The sequence below is a fragment of the Aotus nancymaae genome, unplaced genomic scaffold (genome assembly GCF_030222135.1).
Source record: "Aotus nancymaae isolate 86718 unplaced genomic scaffold, 86718_ANA_hifiasm-v0.15.2.pri h1tg000015l_0, whole genome shotgun sequence".
In the NCBI taxonomy this organism is placed as follows: Eukaryota; Metazoa; Chordata; class Mammalia; order Primates; family Aotidae; genus Aotus; species Aotus nancymaae.
In genome coordinates, this window is record NW_026988426.1 from 9373081 (window position 1) to 9398634 (window position 25554).

At 40.7% G+C, this 25554-nt stretch overlaps 1 protein-coding gene and 1 long non-coding RNA gene across 2 annotated transcripts in view; both read right to left on the bottom strand.

Moving 5' to 3' along the window:
- Positions 1-25554, bottom strand: part of LOC105723184 (uncharacterized) — a 125696-nt gene that overhangs the window by 45902 nt on the left and 54240 nt on the right. The window lies entirely within an intron of this gene.
- On the bottom strand, positions 7619-9469 carry LOC105717693 (Krueppel-like factor 5). Its single transcript, XM_064376498.1, is given in 2 exon segments — positions 7619-8638; positions 8641-9469. Coding segments are annotated over 2 exon segments (1356 nt in total). The 3' UTR covers positions 7619-8111.

Genomic DNA, 25554 nt, shown 5'->3' on the forward strand with positions numbered 1-25554 from the left:
ACTGCCTTGGAGCAAAGTTGCAGGAAAATAAACATATCACCCCTCCCCCTCCTGCATCTAGAGGCTACCAACAGACACTAAGAAGAATCTAGTATCTGCCAAACAGCCAAAGTAACATAGGTTTGGTCACTCCAGTTAGCCAAAGAGGAAAAGGGGTGGGTTGTTGGGGAGACCATGAGACCAATAATATCATATAACAAGATGTTAATCTGAAACCATTTCAGCTAAAACATGATGAGTACAAAATTACAAAGTAAGGTAATAAAGCAAAATACAATTAAAAAACTATTTTAGAACATAAATCGTCAATACTTAATTTTGAAAAAGAATTTGTAGCAAACTGTATTTGGGTATCTGCTGCTATTCTGTAAGACCCATCTTCCATGAAGAGAAGGAAGAGTGGTCTGCCCCTCCTCTCAACTGTAGAGAGCTTTATCAGAAAGCCACTCAGCCTGTGATGCATGCCCCTTGCAGATGGGCATGGCTGTGGGAGACTGATGTTTGATACACTCTGTGGGAATCTGAAGGATTTCTACCATAGATGGCAAGGCAGAAGAAGATGGAGATACTGCTGTGTTGAGGAGTAACTATCTCCCCTCTATAGGCAGGTAAAAAGTGCATGAATACTGGGTACCAGATGCTGAATCCATAGCAGAAATGTTAGCATGGAGTTGTTTTAAAAAAAATACACATATACACCATGGAATACTATGCAGCCATGAAAAACAATGAGTTTGTGTCCTTTGTAGGAACATAGATGAATCTGGAAACCATCATTCTCAGCAAACTGACACAAGAACAGAAAATCAAACACTGCATGTTCTCACTCATAGGTGGGTGTTGAACAATGAGAACACATGGACACAGGGAGGGGAGCATCACACACTAGGGTCTGTTGGAGGGAACTAGGGGAGGGACAGCAGGGGGTGGGGAGATGGGGAGGGATAACATGGGGAGAAATGCCAGATATAGGTGATGGGGAGGAAGGCAGCACATCACATTGCCATGTGTGTACCTATGCAACAATCTTGCATGTTCTTCACATATACCCCAAAACCTAAAATGCAATAAAAAATATATAATAATAATAATAATAATAATAAAAGTAAAAATGAAAAAAAAATCCTGCTAGAGAGGGATTCTGCCAGAAGGCAAGTTACTCCAACAGAATAAGCTGTAAGATGTGGCCTTTCAGAAAACAAACAGGCTGACGAGAGAAGTGGGAAGAATTCACACAAACGGGAACTTTTGCTTGCATCGTGAGAATAGCAGACAGGATGATCCATCAGGAGAGCCACTGAAGTCACCCCAAAGTGTTCAGAAAATGAAAAGCCAGCTCCACACCCTTGCCAGGCCCAGAGCCCAGAGCCATCTCCCAATAGTGCCAGGCGGATAAGTACTTCCCTTATTCTTTCCACTCACCCATTCCATATCTTCTCATGCTTCCATAGTGGGGAGACCAGAAGCCACTATTTGCAAGCTGAGGAAGGAGAAGTAGGGAAATAAATGAGAAGCTGACCCCACACTTGCTCAGCAGGCAGGAGGCTGGCCCTACCTGAGAGAAAGGAGAAAATTTAAGTCTCATTACAGTCCAGTTTTGATTACTACAAGGGACTAGGCATCCTAACTTCCAAATGAGACCATGTTTGCTATTTAAGGTGGTAGTAGGGCTTTCTGTGACCCAAGAGTCATAGGCCTGCTGAGCTTCCATCTGGGTCACCAAGTGTATTTGAAGGACAGAGGGAGACACCTCAGATGGGCATGAAGGGAGTCCTGCCCCTATCATTTCCCTCCTCTGCTTTGATCTTTCACCTCCTCTGCTCTTCTCTCCAGCATTCTGCTTCTTTTTAATCTTGACTTCAGTGTCAGTTCTCGATTGCTGCATAGCAAATTACCACAAACTTCATGACTTCAAAAAAACACATTCACCATTGCACAGTTTCTGTAATCAGGAGTCTAGGCGTGGCTTAGCTGCATGTCTCTGGCTCTAAGAACTTTCACAGGACTTTAATCAAGGTGTCAGCTTGGACTCCAGTCTCATCTCCAGGTTGCACTGGGAAACGAGGGGATTTAGGACTCATGTGGTTGTTGGCAGAATTCAATTCCTTGTGGCCTGTTGGACTAAAGCCTCCGTTTCTTGCTGGCTGACAGCTGGAAGCCACCCTCAGTTTCTAGTCTGTTGGGAAAAGGCTGTACTCAGGATCTTGCCATGTGGACCTCCCAAATATGGCTACTTGCTTCATCAAACCTGCAAGAGTCGTTTTCATAAGATAAGTGTTATAATCTTATGTAATGTAATTGCAGAAGTGACTCACATTGGAGTCATATTGCCATATTCTATTTGGTTTGAGGCAGGTCCCAGATCTCACCCACATTCAAGGGGAAGCGATGACTACACAGGGCATGAATACCAGAGGCTAGGATGATGGGGGACCATCTTCAGGTTGGTCTGTCATAACTTCTATTCTTTAATCCATGTGTATCTCTAGCCTGGGGACAGGGATGGGAGAAATTGCCAAAACATCTTCAGAGTAAATGTCTATTAAACAAATATACTGCTCTAGTGTTGAGATAAAACAACTCATGGAAGACAAGCCCAGTGAATTATTATGAGGGGAAGGTCCTGCCCCTTAGTTCAGTGTACCCCAAATCTTCTGCAGTGTCAGTTTAGAGTGTGCCGCCTAGAAGGAGATGGGTTTGGGCCCCAGGCAAGGGAAAGCCTGAGGAGATGAAAAAAATCCATTCCATCACACTGACTTATATGAAGCACATGCTAGATGCCAGGCCTGTCTATGCCCTTTATATGCATATGCATTATTCAAATAGTCCTGACAACAGCCTCATCTGAAGGTATTCTTTTTAGCTTCATTTTACAAATTCAAAAAAAAAAAAAATCAATGAAGATTTTGAAGGTCTCAGTGTCTTGCCCAGGGCAAGCAGAGGAGCCAGAAGTTGAAAAGTGTTTATCTGCCCCAAACCTGGAGCTTATCACCATCTTAAAGAAAATGTGGCACCTAGACATTGGAGGCAACATGCAAACGGCACTTTATTTGGAGTCATAAGACCTGGGTTCAATGATCAGTCAGTCGCCGCTAAGCTGTACGTCTTCAGCCTTCTTACTTGGCTTCCTTGGGCCTCACTCATTCATCTGTACAATGAAAATTATAAATTATTATTGTTCCTCATATGCAAAAAATGTACCTTGGCCCTTATCTCCCACCATGCACAGAAAATGAACTTAAAATGGATCATAGGCTTAATTGAAAGAAACAAAGCCTATGAAATTTAAGTTAGGCAAAGATTTCTTAGATATGCTATCAAAAATCTATAAAAGAAAAAAGTAATAAATTGGACCTCATAGAAGTTAAGAATTTTTTCTTTTCAAAAGACACCACTAAGAAAATGAAAAGACAATGCCATTGTTTGGAAAAGAATTGCAAAATATACATCTGATTAAGGACTTATATCCAGATTATATAGTGACCTCTTATAGCTTAGTTATATGGCAGACAACCCAATAAAAAGTGGGAAAATATTTGAATGGATTCATTACCAAAAAAAGATATTGAAATAGAAAATAAATACATAAACAGATGCTTAACATCATTTATCATTAGGGAAATGCAAATTAAAACATCAATGAGACCAGGCACAGTGGCTCACACCTGTAATCCCAGCACTCTGGGAGGCTGAAGTGGGTAGAACTCCTGAGCTCAGGAGTTTGAGAACAACCTGGAATCATGGTAAAAGCCCGTCTCTATAAAAAATATAAAAAACAGCCAGGTGTGGTGGCTCACGCCTATAATCCCAGCACTTTGGGGGGCTGAGGCGGGAGGATCATGAGGTCAGGAGATCGAGACCATCCTGGCCAACATGGTGGTAAAACCCCATCTCTACTAAAAATGCAAGTATTAGTTGGGCATGGTAACACGCGCCTGCAGTCCTAGCTACTCAGGTGGCTGAGGCAGGAGAATCACTTGCACCAGGGAGTCAGAGATTTTAGTGAGCTGAGATCTTGCCACTGCATTTCAACCTAATGACAGAGTGCGACTTCATCGCAAGAAAGAAAAATACAAAACAATAAGCCGGATGTGGTGGTGTGCACCTGGCTTGTGGTTCCAGCTACTCAGGAAGCTGAGGCAGTAGAATTGCTTGAGCCCGGGAGGTGGAGGCTGTAGTGAGCTGAGATCACACCATTGCACTCCAGCCTCAGCAACAGGAGTAAAACCCTGTCTCAAAAAAAGACAAAAATTAATGAGATACCACCATATACCTACTATGCCATATATTAATTATATTTTTAAATCCTTACCAAGACCCTTTAAGTAGGGCTCTTGTTATTCCCATTTCACGGATAAGAATACTTGCTCCCTTAGGTAGGTACTCAAGGTCACAGAGCTAAGGGGCAAGACAGCAAGTTTCAACTCAGGCAGTCTGATCGTAATGCCCATGTACTCACTGTGACCTTACTAAGCCATTCAGTGTCAGCTCCATGAGGGCAAGGACTAGTGAGTCTTATGCACTGCTGTGGCTCCAACACCTAACACATAGCAGACACTTGATATTTGTTGCATGAAAGCCAGCCAGTGCACAGTGGGGCTCAGTTAGCACTTTTTCCTACCATCACAGAGGCTTTGTGTATGAATGAATTATACCTGCTTATAATTTAGGATGCCCTTTTATGATATCTTTTATTAGATCTTGGAACACTCTACAACTAGTTTCAGGTAGAACCTCTCCACATGCCCCTTCTCCCTTACTTCTTTCTCAGTCACTCCTCTCTCTTCTCTCTCTTCTTTTTCTTTCTCCAGTGGCTGGTGTGGCTTTACCTCACTTTGGAGAGGATACATGGTGATGCTGACCTCCAGGGCCAGCTTCTTGGCTTGCCAAGTGTCCTCAGAGACTGTGCATGCAGACCCTCAGCCGGCCTGTCCTGCCCATAGGTCCATGTTCTGTCTTTAGCCAGCCTTTGTGGGCCTTCACTTCCCAGCACTACAAGGGAAGCTGACTGGCCTATTTCCTCCTGACTCAAGGAAGCTTTGCTTACTCAAGGATTATCCAGTGAATACAAAATGCTCCTTTTTATTTTTATTTGTTTTTTTAGAGATGGGGGTCTAACAATATTGCCCAGGCTGGACTGGAACTCCTGGGCTCAAGCAATCCTCCTGCCTCGACCTCGCAAGTAGCTGGGACTACAGGCATGTGCCAATGTACCTGGCTAATGCTCCTTTCTAAGATAAAAACCAGAAAAGTCTAAGAATAGTGTCTGTGGAGAAGGGAGGCAGCAGGAATCCAGGACTGGAAGGTCCAGGCATCACACAGCTAACTGAGGTCTGCCTTCCTCAAGCTGGAGGGTAGAAGAGGCAGGACAACAAAGTTTGCTTCCTCTCCTGCTAAGAAGGGAGGATGCGGGTTAAAGTGGATTTGCTTTCGACTCTTGAATCAACATTGAGCCCGCCTTGTCTGCCAGGCCATATGGTTTGCAGAGGCAGACTTGGACTGGGTTTTGGCAGATGGAGGGAGCTATGCTGAAAATGACAGAGTCTAGCAACTGCGGAGGTATGGGGGCTGGCAGGCAAGAACCTCAGGAGGAGGCGGGTTGGGAGCAGGAGGAAAACAAGAAGCAGGAGACAAAGCAAAAAGAAATCATTTTCCAGTAGAGAAAAAGGGAAGAAGCATTATTTGTCTTGAAGAGTAGCAAGGACCACTGACTAAGGATGTGTGCACAGTGCTACACAATGTTTTCCCACATCTTTTATTTTGCCACATTTGTGTGCTACCTGTACTATATTCAGTTAATATTTTTTCTTTATACTGACTTTTGAAAAATGTAAATAAATTTATTTTAAAAGGAATGTTTTATCACTGTCACATGTGAAAAGTTTGTCATAATTGGATGGTAATCCTAAGCATAAATAAAAAAATCTTGTGCTGATAATAAATTCTAACCAGATACTACAACCTACTAAAGACTGGACTTTCATCTACTCTTTCTTTAAAGAAAAATAGAGAATTGAAGACATAATATCATCAAATTCAGTGTTTTTCTTTGATATTTTCAGAAAGTTTGAAAAAGAATGTGATTTGATTGATTTTGGAGATAGTTGGAAAACGGTGGATAGGAAACAGTACCAACGTGCAGCTCTCACTTGGATGGACAGAACAGCATGTGGAGACTCACATTGCGAACTTTTGTTTCAAGAATCACCACAGGAAACATACCAGGAAAACTCAAAGAGTTGACAGACCCTTTGAAAGAAGCAGCCTGCTACTACAAACTTCACAAGACAGCCAAAAAACTGTGAATTCCCAAAGTGTGCGGGGGAAATGTCTGCCTCCATACACACATCTCCACTGGGGAACCTGAAAACCCAGATCATGGAAGGATTTAACCTTACATAGAGCTGACATGGATTTAGGGAGTTGAACAAAATATTTTTTTTTCTTTTAGGCACTTTTTATTTTCAAAAAAAAAAATGTCGTTAATATCTAAACATCTCATTCTCTCAGAAAATTCTACAATTATACAGCTGTTTGCTCCATTATTTGCATAGGAAATGACCACAATGCAAAAATAAGAGGGAAAAAGAAGCAAAACAGCAACCGATTTATGCTTTTCACATAGGTATGTTTCCACGTGTAAACATTTTGAAGCCTCTTACAACATTATTTACATCGTTTGTCATCTATTTACATGTTTTAAGAGCAACTTTTCTAACAAACAAAACTATAATTTATCAAGTTATGAAAATTGTCTTCTAAAAATACTTCCTATATTACCACAAAATAAATAAAGATACACAATATTTTAAAAACAAAATTAAATTTTCATTTCAATTAAGACCCCTTTTGGCATTTTGCTTATTTATTCTGCGCTTTGGTTAACAGCATCAGCATCACATTCCTATTTTATATTGCATATATGTGGCACTTGCTTCCTTAAGTTTTCAACGTATCATTTATATTTAAAGGCAGACACTGAGTCAGTATTAACAATAGATTAGCTGAACTGCACTGTAATTTAGATAAAATTACTGTGTCTCACTGTATGTTACATGCAAAATCACATAAATTGTCATTTAACCAACAGTACTGCACGAGTGAACATCTCAATATATGAAAACTGCATCATGAATTCAACATTTTGGTACATGAAACTGCATCATAAATGCAACATTGTCATATGTGAAAACTTCATCATAAGTCCTTTTTAAAAATGACACTGCATTTAGCTTATTGTAGGAGGTTGAACTTTTGTATTTTGTAACTATCTTTAAGCTCTTCAGTTTATAATTCATATAAAATGCCTTTTGTATTTAAAATAATCCTATTTTAATCAGTGCATGAAATTTGCTTTATTAAAGTTCATTTGAATGATTATTCCTTCCCTCTAAAGAAATGAATTTGGTAATGTTGAGAGGTATCTTACCACAAATTCTAACTGTAAGTGTATTCATAGTTATTTTCAAAAGAAACTTTTCCCCAAAAGAATCCTAAAAAACTTGTAATAAACCTATAAAGCTGATTTGCATATTTACAAAATTTTGAATAGCAAATATAGGCAACTCATATATATATATATGTATATATATATATATATTTTAAAAACCCACACATTTGTTCGATGGCTATTTGTGAATTGCCAGGTATACCTGGCAATACCTCTAAGGAATTATCAAATATTGAAAAAAACCTACTCAATGCCAAGTAAAATCTTGACATACAATCCATCCCTCTTTCGGTGCCTGCCAACTGATTTGTTTACTGAACACTGTCACATTAAATGGTGGTGCCTAGGTAAAAACGCTGCACACACTCCCCTCCACCCCCACCCCTTATCCATGTTGAGATGTGGCTGCCTGTCATGAGATGAGATCTGCTTGAGTAAAGCCATATACATTACAGCAAGCATTCCAGATTCTGAAAATGACCAAACACTTTGGTATTAATACAATGTATTCCCTGTTTTCTCAAATATACAAAATATACATTTCCAGTTTTTGTTGTTTTCTCTCTCTCTCTCTCTCTCTCTTTTTTTTTTAATAGGAACAGTTAGGTTTGTCGTTTGAAAGGGAACCCAGTGGACCTGGGACGGGTGGCACAGGCAGTGCTCAGTTCTGGTGCCTCTTCATGTGCAGGGCCGGGTGGTCGGAGCGTGAGAAGCTGCGGTTGCACACCCCGCACCGGAAGGGCTTGGCGCCCATGTGCTTCCAGTAGTGGTGGGTCAGCTCATCGGATCGCGCGAACCTCCAGTCGCAGCCTTCCCAGGTGCACTTGTATGGCTTTTCACCAGTGTGAGTCCTCAGGTGAGCTTTTAAATGAGAAGACTTTGTATAAACTTTTGTGCAACCAGGGTAATCGCAGTAGTGAATGTGTCGTTTCTCCAAATCGGGGTTACTCCTATTGTATCTGACAGGTTGGATGTTTTGTGAGTTAACTGGCAGGGTGGTGGGTAAATTTGGATTGTGAATTGCCAGTTTAGAAGCAATTGTAGCAGCATAGGATAGAGGTGGGGTTATATTCTGGAGCATCTCTGCTTGTCTCTCTGGACTTCCAGGCTCTGAGCTCGGTGGTGACGGGGGAAAGTAAGTGGCCTGTTGTGGAAGAAACTGACTTGGCATTGTGTATGTGCAAGGGGCATGGCCTGGAACTGTTTCACTGCAGTCTGCGGAACAGCAGAGGTGTGTGTGTTAAGACCTGCCATGGCAGCTGACATAGAAACATTAAGAGTGTCCATTGCTGCTGTCTGGTTTGTAGAACTGGGCATATCTAGATCTGGTGTATTCAGTAGCTGGTACAGGTGGTCCTGCTGGGGAGGGACAGAAAGATGAAGATCTGGTGTAGGAAGTTCTTGTTTGATGAAAATATTGTTCACCTTTGGAGCTGCGGTCTGGTGTGAGCTGAATATACTGGTGAACTCAGGGAGGGCCTGGGTCGGGGCCGGAGGAGGGGCAGTCGTTTCACTCTGGTGGCTGAAAATGGCAACAGGTTCTGTCTTGATGTGTGTGACGCAGGGTCTCTGGGATTTGTAGAGGCCAGTTCTGTTAGGGAGGAACACGTTTATGTTGATACTGTAAGGTAACCCTTCAGTGTCAGTGAAGAACTGGTCTACGACTGAGGCACTGTCTCGTCTATACTTTTTATGCTCTGGAATTATAGGAACTGGAGGAAGCTGAGGTGTCAGGTACTTCTCCATTTCACATCTTGTCTGGACCAGCTCCTCGGGAGGCAGCCGCGGACCGGCTGCGGGCTGCTGGGCCGGCAGTGGGGCCTGCGGGGGCGCGGGCTGCGCCTGCGGGCGGTGGTGCGGGTGCTTCAGCTCCTCGCCGGGGAAGAGCGCCACGTCGCGGGCCGGGTTGGCGGCGCCCAGCACTGGCTTGAGCTGCACGAACACGGGCTCGTCCTGTGGCGCTGGCGGCTGGGGCACGGGCCCCAGGCGGGCGCTCATGCTCAGCACCCGCATAGCCATGGGCACTCGGCGGCGCGGCTCCGGGCGCGTGTCGGGCGCACTTTCCACCTCGCCCACGCTGGCTCGGGCCAGCGAGCTCGGCGCTGGGCTGCGGGCGGAGGAGGGGAGGTTTCGGGCGGACCCCTCAGTCAGCGGCAGGCACAGTTTTCGAAGGCGCGCACGGCAAAAGCAAAACTCTTCCGCTTCCACACGTAAACGCCACCGTCCTCCGGGCGGCCACTTTCTCCCGCCCAGCCCCACCGCGCTCTCAAGCTCTCCAGAGCCCACTCCCGCCACCGCCGACCTCCGCCAGCGAGCTGCGAGCGTGCGTACCTGCCCCGCGACTACTCACAAAATGTAACAGTATAAGAAGCAGTGGGAAGAGCCCTCTAGGTATTCCTGGCCCCCAGCTTGAGCCCAGGGAAGCTATTTCTGGCCTTATCTCACAGGGTTTCTTATGGAAGGCAGCCAGAGGAATTGGGGAGGAGCCACAGAGAAGCTCCTCTGTAATAATCTTGACTGAGCATGAATTTTTCTGAGCAGAATCTGGGGGATGAGGTTTGGAGTGTGAATGGGAAGTGCTGATACAAGTGCGGAAGTGCAGCTGTGTGGGCAGGCAGGGAAGGGCAAAACCTGAGAGCCCTACTTACTTTCTCATTAGGGAGACTCATAGCCTGGGGCAATATCTCAGCCCTACTCACTGGCTGCCTGGATATAAACTCTGTGCTGTTGGTGGGGCACAATGGGAGTTAGATTGGCTGTGTGAGAGCTGGGTGAGGTCTGTTCCTTCCAGTTTTCCTCCACTTTCCTGGTGACCTGCATTACACAGCAGAGATAGCCATAACCCCTTGGGAACATAATTTCATTGGCCTGAGAACCAACCCTCTATCCCCTACAGTGGTCATAGCAAGCCCCACCCATGGAGAATCTGAGCTCAGACACTCCTAACCCTGGCCCCACCTGATGGTTTTTCTCTACCCACCCTACTAGCTGAAGACATAAACTCATGGGAGCTCTATGGCCCCACCCATTGCCTGAGAAACCCAAATACTTATCCAGGAGTCTTAGGGCAAGCTTGTATCCCCCCATACTACCACAGATGGTGTATTTTTGAAAGCCCTACTTTTTGGCTGAAGCTCAACCAACTCAAGACACGACAGCAACTCACAACAGAACAACCCTGCTCCAGAAAAAGGAAAAAACAATAGCTAATTTCACTGCTTCCAACACTCTGGCTAACCAGAGGTCCTGAGCCTGTCCATGTGACAACTTCACTGCTAGCATAACCAGCATTCCAGAAAACTGGTGTACTAAACAAAACTACAGCCAAGGACTTCCACAGTCTACTTCACCTCCATCAGAGAAGGTTCTGGAATCCATGGCTGAGAGACCTAAAGACAGATCACATCATAGGACTCCCTGCAGACATTCTTCAGCATCAACCCAAAACTTGGTAGCCTGGCTGGGTGGCTACATCCAGAAGGGCAATAACAATCACTGCAGTCTAGCTCTCAGGAAGACCCATCCCTAGGGGAAGACACATCAGGGGATCACCCATGGGACAAGAGAATCTGAACAGCAGCCTTGAGTTCCAGATCTTTCCACTGAAACAATCTACCCAAATGAAAAGGAACCAGGAAAGTAATTCTGTTAATATGGCAAAATAAGATTCTATAACAACCCCCAAAAATCACACTGGCTTTCCAGCAGTGGAGCCAAACCAAGAAGAAATCTCTGAATTGCCAGATTAAGAATTCTTAAGAATTCTTAATTCTTAACAAATCAAACAAAGAAACTCCAACTTTCTATGACCAAGTTAAATAATTTGTAACTCCGTTTCAGCTAAGACAGGAAACATCCTCTTCATTTGTAGACCATATTATAGACCACAAAACAAGTCTCAATTATTAAGCTTAATAATCAACCTTCTGAATTTTTAAAGCTTCTGATTATTAAGTTTTCTCCATCTTATCAAAAAGGTACCACAGAAAGGTGAAAATCAACTTAAGTAGATTTTTTAAAAATACGAATATGGATGAAAAAACCTCCAGAGAAATAGATATCATAAAGAAAGGAAAATCAAAACTTCTGGAAATGAAAGACCCACTTAAAGAAATGCAAAATACACTGGAAAGTTTCAAAAATAAAATCAAACAAGTAGAAAAAAGAACTTAAAAGCTTGAAGACAATACTTTTGAATTAACCCAATCTGACAAAGATAAAGAAAAATAAAATAAAATGAACAAAGACTCCAAGAAATTTGGGAGAATGTTAAATGACCAAACATAAGAATAATTGGTGTTCCTGAGAAAAAAGAGAAATCTAAAAGTTTGGAAAACTTATTTGAGCAAATAATAGAGAAAGAGTTCCCTGGTTTTGCTAGAGATCTAACATCCAAACACAAGAAGCTAAAAGAAAACCTGGGAAATTCATTGCAAAAAGATCATCACCCAGGCACATAGTCATCAGGTTATCTAAAGTCAAGAGGAAGGAAAGAATCTTAAGAGCTGTAAGGCTCTATAAAGGAAAATCAATCAGATTAACAGCAGCTTTCTCAGCAGAAGCCATGCAAGCCAGAAAGGATTCGGGTCCTATCTTTAGCCTCCTCAAACAAAACAATTATCAGCCAATAATTTTGTAGCCAGTGAAACTAAGCTTAATAAATGGAGAGATAAAGTTTTTTTCAGACAAAAAAATGCTGAGAGAATTCACCACAACTAAGCCAGTACTACAAGAAATGCTAAAAGGAATTCTAAATCATGAAACAGAGCCTCAAAATACACTAAAATAGAGCCTCCTTAAAGCATAAATCTCACATAGCTCATAAGACAATAACACAATAGAAAAAAGAAAGGTATTCAGGCAACAACTAGTATGATGTATAGAACAGTACCTCACATCTCAATATTAATGTTGAATGTAAATGGCCTCGATGTTCCCCTTAAAAGATACAGAATGACAAAATGGATAAAAATCCACCAAAAGTATCTGCTGTCTTCAAGAAACTCACCTAACACATAGGGACTTACAGAAATTTAAGATAAAGGATTGGAAAAAGAAATTTCATGCAAATGGAAACCAAAAATGAGCAGGAGTAGCTATTCTTATATTAGACAAAACATTATTTAAAGCAACAATTCAAAAAGACAAAGAGGGACATTATATAATGACAAAAGGATGAGTCCAACAGGAAAATATCACAATCTTAAATATATATGCATCTAACACTGGAGCTCCCAAATTTATAAAACAATTACTTCTAGACCTAATAAATGAGATGGACAGCAACATAGAAATACTGGGGGACTTCAGTACTTCACTCACAGCACTAGATAGGTCATCAAGACAGAAAGTCAACAAAAAACAATGGACTTAAACTACACCCTAGAACAAATGGACTTAACAGATAGTTACAGAACATTCTACCTAACAACTACAGAAAATACATTTTTTTTATCAGCACATGGAAATTCTCCAAGATAGACCATATTATAGGCCACAAAACAAGTCTCAATAAATTTAAGAAAAATTGAAATTACATCAAGTATTCTCTCAGACCACAGTGAAACATAGATGAAAATTAACTCCAAAGGGAACCCTCAAAACCATAAAAATACATCGAAATTATACTCTACTCCTGAATGGCCTTTAGGTCAATAATGGAACTGAGATGGAAATTTTAAAATTCTTTGAATTTGAGGCAAGAGCATAGGGTCTCGGGGCAGGGAACTCAAGGACTTCCTAGAACTAAATCAAACAAAGAAACCCCAACTTTCTATGACCAAGTAAATAACTTGTAATTTCATTTCAGCTAAGACAGGAAACATCCTCTTTCATTTATATAGGGTGTACACCAACTAAACAACTTTGCAATGTCACTTCATCACCTTCATTTGCATAGAGTGTACACCAAGTAAATAACTTTCTAACTTCACTTCAGCCTCTTCGTTTATATAGGGCATACACCAAGTAACCAATGGGAAACTTCTAGAGGGTATTTAAACCCCAGAAAATTCTGTAACCCAGCTCTTTAGCTGCTTACTCAGGCCCGCTCCCACCCTGTGAGTGTACCTTTATTTTTAATAAATCTCTGCTTTTGTTGCTTCATTCTTTCCTTGCTTTGTTTGTGCATTTTGTCCTATTCTTTGTCCAAAATGCCAAGAACCTGGACACCCTCCACCAGTAAGAAACTGAATAATAATAGTGACACAACCTATCAAAACCTCTGGGATACAGCAAAAGTGGTACTAAGAGGAGACTTCATAACATTAAATACCTACATCAAAAAATCTGAAAGAGCATAAATAGACAGTCTAAAGTCACACCTCAAGGAACTAGAGAAACAAGAACAAACCAAACCCAAACCCAGCAGAAGAAAAGAAACAACAAAGATCAGAGCAGAACTAAATGAAATTGAAAGAAACAAATGAACAAAAAACAATACAAAAGATCGATGAAACAAAAAAGATGGTTCTTTGAAAAGATAAATAAAATTGATAGATTAGTGAGATTAACCAAGAAGAAGGAAGATCCAAATAAGCTCAATTAGAAATGAAATGGGAGATATTGCAACCAATACCACTGAAATACAAAAGATCATTCAAGGATACTATAAACACCCTTATGCACACAAACTAGAAAATCTAGAGGATATGGATACATTCCTGAAAATACACAATCTTCCTAGATTAAACCAGTAAGAAATAGAGACTCTGAACAGACCAATAACAAGTAGCAAAACTAAAACAGAAATTATATTTAAATGTCGACCAAAAAAAAGTCTAGGACCAGATGGATTCATAGCTAAATTATATCAGACATTTAAAGAAGAATTGGTGTAAATCCTACAGAAACTATTCCAAAACTTAGAAAAAGAAGGAAGCCTCTCTATATCACTCTATAAAGCCAGTATTACCCTAATACCAAAACCCAGAAAGGACATAACAAAAAAAGAAAACTACCGAACAATATCCCTGATAAACACAGATGAAAGAAATCCTCAACAAAATGCTAGATAACTGAATGCAGCAGTATATCAAAAAGATAATACGCCATGATCAAGTGGGTATCATACCAGAAACACAGGCTTGGTTTAACGTACAGAAGTCAATAAATGTGATACACCACATAAACAGAAGTGAAAACAAAAATTATATGGTCATCTCAAGAGGTGCAGAAAAAACATCTGACAAAATCCAGCATCGCTTTATGATTAAAACTCTTAGCAAAATCAGCATAGAAAGGACATAGCTTAAGATAATAAAAGCCACGCATGACAAAGCCACAGCCAACATTCTACTGAATGGAGAAAAGCATAAAGCATTCTCCCTGAGAACCGGAATAAGACAAGGACCCCCACTTTCACCACTTCTATTCAACATAGTACTGGAAGTTCTAGCCAGAGCAATCAGACAAGAGAAAGAAATAAAGGGCATCCAAATCAGTAAAGAAGTCAAATTGTCACTGTTTGCCAATCATATGATTGTATATCTAGCAACCCTAAAGAATCATCCAAAAAGCTCCTAGATCTGATAAATGAATTCAATAAAGTTTAGGGATACAAAATCAATGTACACAAATTAGTAGCACTGCTATACACCAACAGTGCCAGGCTGAGAGTTAAATCAAGAACTCAACTCCTTTTATAACAGCTGTAAAAAAATTAAAAAATAAAATAAAATACCTAAGAATGTATCTAAAATAAATTGACAGCACAAACAAATGGAAACACATCCCATGCTCATGGATGGGTAGAATCAATATTGTGAAAATGACCATAATGCCAAAAGCAATCTATAAATTCAACTCAATTCCCATCAAAATACCACCATCATTCTTCACAGAATTAGAGAGAAAAAAATTCATGTGAACAAAAAAGGAGCCCACATAGCCAAAGCAAGACTAAGTAAGCAAAAAGAACAAATCTGGAGGCAACTTCAAACTATACACTATAGGCTATAGTTAGCAAACTGTAGCATGGTACTGGTATAAAAACAGGCAGAACAGAAATGGGAACCTAGAAATAAAGCCAAATACTTAGCTGAGCACAGTGGTTCATGCCTGTAATCCCAGCACTTTGAGAGGCCAAGGTGGACTGATCACTTTGTTCAAGACCAGCCTGGCCAACGTGGTGAAACCCTGTCTCTACTAAAAATACAAAAATTAGCTGAGAGTGATGATGAATGCCTGTGGTCTCAGCTACTTGGGAGGCTGAGGCAGGAGAATTACTTGAACTGGGAGGCAGAGGCTGCAGTGAGCTGAGATCACACCACTGCACTCCAACCTAGGCGACAGAGCGAGACTCCATCTCAAAGAAAAAAATAGCCAAATACTTATATCAAACTGATCTTCAATAAAGTCAACAAAAACATAAAGTGGAGAAAGGATGCCCTATTCAACAAAATGATGCTGAAATAATTGGCAAGCTCCACATAGAAAAATAAACCTGGATTGTCATCTCTTACCTTATACAAAAATCAACTTAAGATGGATCAAAGACTTAAGTCTAAGACCTGAAACTATAAAAATTCTGGACCATAACATCAAAAAAAACCCTTCTAGACATTGACTTAGGCAAAGATATTATGACCAAGAACACAAAAGAAAATGAAAAAAAAAAGAAAGAAAAAAATAAAGATAAATAGATGGGGCTTAATTAAACTAAAAAGCTTTTGCACATCAAAAGAAATAATCAGCAGAGCATACAGACAACTTACAGAATGGGAGAAAATATTTTTAACCTATGCATCCAGCAAAGGACTAATATTTAGAATCTACCAGAAACTCAAACAAATCAACAAGAAAAAAAACAAATAATCTCATCAAAAAGTGGGCTAAGGACATGAGTAGAGAATTCTCAAAAGAAGATATACAAATGGCCGGAGAGAGATCCAAGATGGCTGATCACTAACTAGCAGCTCGGGATTGTAGCTCCCAGAGAAAGTGCACAGAACGAGAGGACGCCACACTTTCAGACAAATTTTTGTTACCTACAGACCGGGAGATTCCCAGTGGAGGAGCCCCACGGGTCACCAGGGCGACTCTTGTGGCTGGTGTCGTGGTTTTGCGGGTGCCCCGGCGCAGCAGTTCTTGGTGCAGAGTAAATAAGACTGGGTCCCCTTTTGGAGCTCCAGGAAGGCAGAGTCACCCATTTACCTGATTGAAGAAGGGACTCAAGAGGGAAGCCAGACCGGAGATTCCTGGGCAGAAAAGCACCATGAATCTTAACACCGCTGTTTTGGCCAGTGCAGTGGGTTGCTCAGATTTCAGCGCTGGGAACCAACAAGTTGGACGTCCACTCAGAGACCTAATTTGAAAGTAGGCAATTACAAAGACAACAGGTGGATGAACTTACAATGATGGGAAGAAACCAGCGTAAAAAGGCTGAGAATACCCAAGATCAGAATGCCTCTTCCTCTACAGGTGATCACAGTTCCTCATCAACAAGAGAACAAGGCCTGTTGGAGAGTGAGTGTGTTCCAATAACAGATTTAGGCTTCAGAAAGTGGATAATAAGGAACTTTAGTGAGCTAAAAGAACATGTTCTAGCTCAATATAAAGAAACTAAGAACTTTGAAAATAGGTTTGACGAAATGCTAATGAGAATTGACAACTTAGAGAGGAATATAAGTGAATTAATGGAACTGAAGAATACAATACAAGAACTCCGCGAAGTATGCACAGGTTTTAACAGTGGAATTGATCAAGCAGAAGAAAGGATATCAGAGGTCGAAGACCAACTTAATGAAATGAAACGAGAAGACAAGATTAGAGAAGAAAGAGTAAAAAGGAATGAGCAAAGTCTCCAAGAAATATGGGACTATGTGAAAAGACCTAATTTACGTTTGATAGGTGTACCTGAATGTCACGAAGGAAATGAATCCAAGCTAGAAAATATTCTTCAGGATATTATTCAGGAAAACTTTCCTAATCTAGTAAGGCAGGACAATACTCAACTCCAGCTAATCCAGAGAACACCACAAAGATATTCCTCAAGTAGAGCAACTGCAAGACACATAATCGCTAGATTCACTAGGGTTGAAATAAAGGAGAAAATTCTAAGGGCAGCTAGAGAGAAAGGTCACGTTACCCATAAAGGGAAGCCTATCAGACTCACAGCAGATCTCTCAGCAGAAACCCTACAAACTAGAAAAGAGTGTGGGTCAATATTCAATATCCTCAAAGAAAAGAATTTTTCAAACCAGAATCTCATATCCAGCCAAACTAAGCTTCACAAGCGAAGAAAAAAGAAAATTTTTCGTGAACAAGCAAGCACTCAGAGATTTCACCACCACCAGGCCTGCTTTACAAGAGCTTCTGAAAGAAGCACTACAAACAGAAAGGAACAACCAGTATCAGTCATCCCAAAAACTTACCCTGAACGTAAAGACTATCTCTATAATGAAGAATCTACATCAACTAATGGGCAAAATAGCCAGCTAGCATTAAATGACAATATTGAACTCACAAATATTAATATTAATTCTAAATTCAAATGGATTAAATGCCCCAATCAAAGACACAGACAGGTAAATTGAATAAAAAGTCAAAACCCATCAGTACACTGTATCCAGATCTATTTCACAAGCAACAACATACAAAGACTCAAAACAAAGGGATGGAGGAAGATTCACCAATTAAATGGAGAGCAAAACAAAAAACAGGAGTTGTAACTTTCATCTCTCACAAAATAAACTTTAATAGTAACAAAGACTAAAAGAAACAAAGAAGGACATTACATAATGGTAAAAGGATCAATGTCACAACAGGAGTCAATGATCACAAATATATATGCACCCAATACAGGAGCACCCAGATACATAAGACAAGTTCTTAATGACTTATAAAGAGACCTGGACTCCCGCACAATAATAGCAGGAGACTTTGACACCACATTGTTAATATTAGACAGATCAACGGCATAGAAAATTAATAGGGACATCTATGATTTGAACTCAGACCTGGAATAAGTAAACTTAGTGAATATTTATAGAATTCTCCACCCCAGGTCCACAGAACACATATTTTTCTCAGTATCATATTACACCTATTTTGAAAGTGACTACATAATTGGAAGTAAATCACTCTTCAGCATTTTCATAGCATTTCACAGACCTAAATGAAATATTGGTTGGCTGTTTGTTTGTTGTTTTCTTCCCTTATTCCTTCCTGTCTCCGTTGTTAAGCACAATTATCAGTATAAAAGAGGTTTTTAATACCTATTTTTAGATAGCATTCCAGCCCGGGCAATAGAGCAAGAATCCTATTCTCTCTCCCCCTCTTTCTTTCTCTTTCTTTCTTTCTCTCAAAAAAAAAAAAAAAAGGAAGTGCAGGCTTTAAGGTTAGACAGAACAAGGTCTAAATCCCAGCAATGCTAATATAGAAATGGGACAGTAAAGAATCAAGCAGGACATCTCTGAACCTGAATTACTTTGTCTTTAAAATGACTGTAATAATTCCTATTATGCTGGTCTCTCATTATGTATAATAATAATGATTACATTTATAAAAAAATAAACAGCAACATTTATGACTCTGAAAAAAAAAAGAAGATATACAAATGGCCAACAAACATGAAAAAATGCTCATTATTACCAATTATTAGGAAAATGCAAATCAAAAGCACAATGTGATACCACTTTATTCCTACAAGAAGGGCCATAATTTAAAAAAAAAAAAAGACGTTGGCATGGATATGGTGAAAAGGGAACACTTTTACACCGTTGGTGGGAAAGTAAACTAGTACAACCACTATGGAAAACAGTATAGAGAGTCCTTAAATAACTAAAAGTAGATCTACCATTTGATCCAGCAGTCCCACTACTGGGTATCTACTCAGAGGAAAGAAGTCATTATATGAAAAAGACACTTGCACATACATGTTTATAGAAGCACAGTCGCAATTGCAAAAATATGGAACCAGCATAAATGCCCATCAACCAATGAGTGAATAAATAAAATGTGATACGTATTTATACCATGGAATATTACTCAGCCATAAAAAGTAACAAAATAATGGCATTCACAGCAACCTGGATGGTGCTGGAGATCATTATTCTAAGTGAAGTAACTGAGGAATGAAAAACCAAACATCTTATGTTCTCACTTATAAGTGGGAGCTAAGCTATGAGAACACAAAGGCATAAGAATGGTATAATGGACTCTGGGGACTTGAAAAGGAAGATTGGGAGGTGGGTAAGGGACATACGACTACACATTGGGTGCAGTGTACACTGCTTGGGTGATGGGTGCAAAAAAATTCTCAGAAATCACCACTAAAGAACTTATCCAAGTAACCAAACACCACCTGTTCCCCTAAAACGATTGAAATAATAAAAATAAGTAGGATGATTTTTCTCACTGTGTGAGTCAATGTCATTTAATGCAGCTATATATCAATGATGCAAGTTTTACTAGAACATTTTGGAAAACCTGGGGGGTGGGGAAGAAAAAACATGGCCCTACACATTAGAAGATGGGGCTTCTAGTTCTCTACCACCATCATTGGGTCATCTTTGATATGTTTCCTTATAATTAGTCTCAATTTTCTCATCTGTTGGAATGCATGGAGTTAAACTTCCCAAGAAATAGTATTTGGTTTTCTCTTTAGGAGTTAAGAACAATTCTGAAGTTTGATCCAAGTTCAGTGGGAAAGAATGCCATGATAGATAGTGATGTCTGCCATAGGTGCAGAGCTGGAAATGGTGAGATGTATGTTAGTTATCTGCCATTCTTAGATTAGAAAATCTCTAGGAGCTCCCCCTCAATTCTGACAGCCTGTGATTGTATAATTTACCTAATCATCCAAGAGCATGTTTGGCTTGCTTATTTGCTCGTGACTGATGGCAAAGTATGAAACAAGACAATTTTGATAAGTTACAGGCCAACAAGTCAGTTCTGTTCAACAAACACTTGTCTAGCACTGTATTATGCCAGGCGCTGAGCTGGGAATGCAAAGATGAATGGTAAGACTTAGTCCCTATCTTAGAGGAGCTTGCAGTTCTAAGCAGTGTGTGTAGGGGGGTTGATGACAGAAACCTAAACAGATGTCACACAAGTTTCAATATGATGTAGTAAGTACTATGCTAGAGGTACATGTGGAGTCCTGGGGGACCTCAGGGCATGCACAGTCAAAGGATTCCTAGAATCATATCCTGACCTGAGGGATTATGAAGTTATCATTCTGCAAGTTATTAGAGATTCATAGGAGCTCATTATTTTAGGTTGAATTTTGTTCTTCAACAACTTATGTTGAAATCCTAATTCCCAGGACCTGTGAATGCAACCTCATTTGGAAATAGGATCTTTGCAACCCCTATTAGGGGTTGAATTGTGTCCCCCTCACTATCTGTCCCCACAAAAGATATAGAGTGTTAACCTCTGATAACCTAGAATGTGACTCTATTTGAAGATAAGGTTTTTACAGTGGTAAGTAGAGTAATAAAGTTAAAATCATGTCATCAGGGTAGGCTCTAAATTGATATGACTGGTGTCCTTATAAAAAGAAGAAATTTGAACACAGAGACAGACATGCACATAAGAAAGGTGATATAAAGAGATGAAGAAGATGACAGCCATCCATAAACCAAGGAGTGAGCCTGAAACCTTTCTTTCACAGCCTTTGGAAGGAACCAACCCTGCTGACGGCTTGATTTTGGATTTCTAGTCTCAGAACTTCAAGGCAATAAATTTTTGTTGATTGAGTCACCCACTTAGTGGTATTTTGTTGTGGCAGCCCTAGCAAACTAATAAACAGATGTAATTAAGTCAAAATGAGGTCATATTGAATTAGGGTAGGCCCTAATCCAATGACTTATGTCTTTATAAGAGAAGAAAATTTGGACACACAGAGACACATAGGGAAGAATGCCATGTAATAATGGAGGCAGAGGTTGGAATGATACTTCTACAGGACAAAGAATGCCCGGCAGTGCCAGCAGCCACCAAAAGCTAAGAGACAGGCACTAACCAGACTCTCCCTTAAACTCATTAGAAGAAACCAATCTTGCCAATCTCTTGATTTCAGACTTGTAGCCTCTAGAACCATGAGAGAATAATACAAATTTTAAGTCACCCCCTTTATGGTTATTTATTATGGCAGCCCTAGGAAATGAGTGCAGTGACCCTGTCTGTAACTTGCCCTCTCCTTCCACCCCATTCTACCATGAATACCCTCTTTTTCCTCTTCTTTGGGAAATCTGCTCACAAAATAGATCATACAGGCTACCAAAATGAACACCATGTTTATCAGATGAAAAGGTGAGAAGACTGTAACTTAACAATATTGGCCTGTGGTTTTCCCATGGTATTTTCCGTAACCACAACCTTCCTCCCCTTTGTGCCACATTTGGACAGGTGGGTGCCAGTTCTCATTGCTTTGGAAGAATGCACAAGTCAGGTCTTGGTTCTGAGTCTACCGAGTAAAGTTGAAGAGGTCTTATGATGGGAAGAGAGGACAAAGCAGTAACCTGTGTGGGCAAATAGCCAGAGGTTAATGAGGACAGGGCCTCTCGTGCATGTCACCTGAGTGCCAGGCTATGGCACCAAGATCAGCCCTCTTCAGCCTATTCTGGTTAGTACAGGACCACTAAAGCTCTAATCAATCCAGGGAGATGGAGGTGAGAGAGAAACAGGCTTGACTGATATTGCTTCTATCGCTGGCAGAATGGGGGATGTGTATGGGAGGACAGGGTGAGAAGAGGGACTAAGAATACAAATGAAGTTCAGTGTAGAGAGCCAAAAGTGGCATTTTCTTAACTCTCCAAGGTTGAGCACGGCGATATGTACCTGCTGCAAGAATGTGACTCTTTTCTTTCCCTCGAGGGGAAATAAGCTCAAACATGATTTGCATATTTGAGCTCTTATTTTTTGGTAAGTTTATTGAAGTATAACATATATGCAAATCAAAAGTATATAGCACAATTAACATTCACAAAGTAAACTTGCCTGTGCAATCAGCACCCACAGCAAAAGAACATTACTAGCACTGCAGAAATCTTAGTGCCCCCCTAATCACTAATCCCCCCTAAATGGTAATCATCTCTTGACTTCCAACAGATTAGTTTTTATTGTTTTTAAGCCTCATACAAATGGAGTCAATCAAAACATACTCTTTCATGTCTGGTTCTTTTGCTTATCATGTTCATGAAATTCATTTATGGCTTCACACATAGCTATCGTTCATTTCATTTTATGGCTGTAGGTGTTTCATTATATAAATATGCTAGGATTTATCCACTCTATTCTAAGCAGGTGTTTGGGCTATTTGCCATGTTGGGCTACTGCATAGAATGCTGCCATTAACACTCTTGTACATGTCCTTTAGTGCACATGAATGGGCATTTCTGTTGGGGATAATCCTAGAAGTGGAATTGCTAGGTCTTACAGTACATATAAGGTTCAGTTTTAGCAGACATTGGCAAACAGTTTTCCAAACTAGTTGTACCATTTACACTCCCACCAGCAGTGCATGAGGGTGCCAGTCTCTCTACATTCTTCCCAACATTTGGTACTGATTGTCTTTCATTCTGGCCACTCGAATTTTTGTTAGGATTTTAGTCATCGTGTTTCTAGGGTGAACACAAATAATGAGGAGTTAATTTCAAGATTATGCAAGACTTTTACTAAGTAATTCCCTATTTTAGGTAGCCCAACCCCCTCCTCCTCTTTGTCTTTCTTGGCCCATTTGTGTTGCTATAAAGGAGTACCGGAGACTGGGTAATTTATGAAGAAATGAGGTTTCCTCGGCTTATGGTTCTGCAGGCTGTACAAGAAGCATGGTGCAGGCATCTGCTTCTGGTAAAGACTTCAGACTGCTTCCACTAATGGTAGAAGGTGAAGGGGAGCAGACATCACATGGAGAGAGAGGAGAAGAGAGAGAGGGGAGGAGTGTCTGGCTCATTTCAACAACCAGTTCTCATGGTAATTAAGAGTGATAACTTATTCAGTCCGATGAGAATGGCACCAAGCCAGTCATGAGGGATTTGACCCCATGATCCAAACACCTTCCACCAGGCGCCATATCCAACATTAGGGATCAGATTTCAACATGAGATTTGGAGGGCACAAATATCCAAACTATATAACCCTCTTCCAGAGAATTTTAGAAATAGGTACGACTATGTTCTTTGCCATTGTAGAATATTGCAACTGAAGAGGTGCCCTTCAAAATCATCTATCCTACCTCCCCATTATACACACGAGAAAACTAATCAAGCAGGGGAAAGCGAGCTCTGAAGAATCTTCCCACCAGCTACTGCCTGAGACAGGACTGGGACTCAGATGCCCATGATGAGTCTACTGCTTTATCTGCCACCTTGTGCTATTTCTCCATTATAACTTCCAAATTTCACTGCCAAATCCAACAATAGAGAATATTCTTTGGACAGTGTGATAAGTACATCTCAGCCTATGTCTGGACTGCTCACTTACCTGTGCAGCCTGTCCCTTTGGGTGGTAAGGACATTGAGGGTGAGGTTTCTAGAGAGCGTGAAGGAGCTGCACTTCCCAGTTTTGTAGTCTGCCTGCAGCTTGAGGTAAAAGATGCATCTCAGAGCTTCCACAAGTCTCCCTAAATTTCATTTCTTACCAGCCTTGGCATCTGTCCTCAAACTCTGTTGTCCTAGTTCCCAGACAAAGCCATGGCATTACACTGGGGTAGAATGTGGTGATTTGTGCTTTTTCTTTCTCTCTCTGTCTCTCTTTCTGTTTATGCATCTTTTTATGTCAATAAACTGGTCTAGTCACTTTGTCCTATGTAAGGGTAATATCAACACTTACGGAGTGGTTACTATGTGCTAGGCATTGTATCATTCACTGCTGACAATAGCCCTTTGAGGCTGGTATCATTTTATCCACAGTTTCCAGACAGAGGATAGAAACCTTTGAGAAGTCATCTTGTCCATATCCACTGTGAAGTGACTGAGCCAGGACATGAACCCAAGAAATCAAGATCACACTCTGAACCATGACGCTGCAGCCTCCGTTACTGGGAACTATTATCATGGGATCGAGCAGGGAGAAAATGCTGGCTCAGGGCATGCCTTTCTTTAAGAAGGCCATAGAAAGGAAAATCTGAAGCTATAAAACAGATGTGTTTTCTTGCAGCAGGAACGCAATTCAAAACCAGAGCTCCACAGGGATCACTTAAGTGTTTGTTTTCACAGAATTTACTACTTGACTTTGGGGCTTGGCAGAGTCAGAGAAACTCAACCAGAGTGTTAGGGAACTTCTAACCTACAGTAATCATTGGGAAATCAGGATAAAACATCTCTTGTTTGGAAGAGAGCCAGAGAGCCATTCTGTAATTGTAGATTTGGTAGCTGCTTTCCAGGCAGGAATAGCTACAGGTGTACAAGGTAGTAGGGAAAGAAAATTGAGTTGCATAGGGAAAATTCAAGAGGGCATCCTTTACAAAAATGGAGGTACACCTGGCATTCTTTTCCTGGGAGCAGAGAGGAACCTAAGATAGAGTTAAGGTGGGAGATTCAAAAGGAAGAAGTCAAATGTACATCTGGCTCTGATGGTGGACTAGAGAAATAGTCAGATCAACTTACATTAAGGAGAAGGATGCTTAGAAAACAGGGTCAAGAACCTATAAAAATTTATGTGGATCTTAACTGAGGGTAGAGGTCAGTGTTGAAAATTTGAATTTTAAACATCTGAATTCTGCTTCCCACAGTATCTCTCATGTCACTGTCCCCATGTTTCTGCTTAAAACCTTCCAATGGTTTCCCATTGCTCTTAGAATACAACTCAAACTCCGTATCATGACTGATCTGGCTCCCATCTGCTTTCTCAGCCTTTTTTCTTTCACTCTCCCCTTTATTCTTCAACCATATTGGTCTTGTTTCTGTTCCTTCAGCATACGAGACTTTCTCCTGACTCAAGTCCTTTGCATTCACTAGTTCCTCTCCCTGGAATGCTCTTTTCTGGTTCTTTGCAGGACTGATTCCTAGTCTTTCCAGTCTCAGCTCCTAGGGCACCACCTTAGAGAGCCTCACATTTATTAGGTGATCCTGCTTCCTTCATAGGATTTATCATCATCTCTGATCACCTTGTTTATGTATTTCTTTGCTTTTTTTTTTATACAGAGTCTCACTGTCACC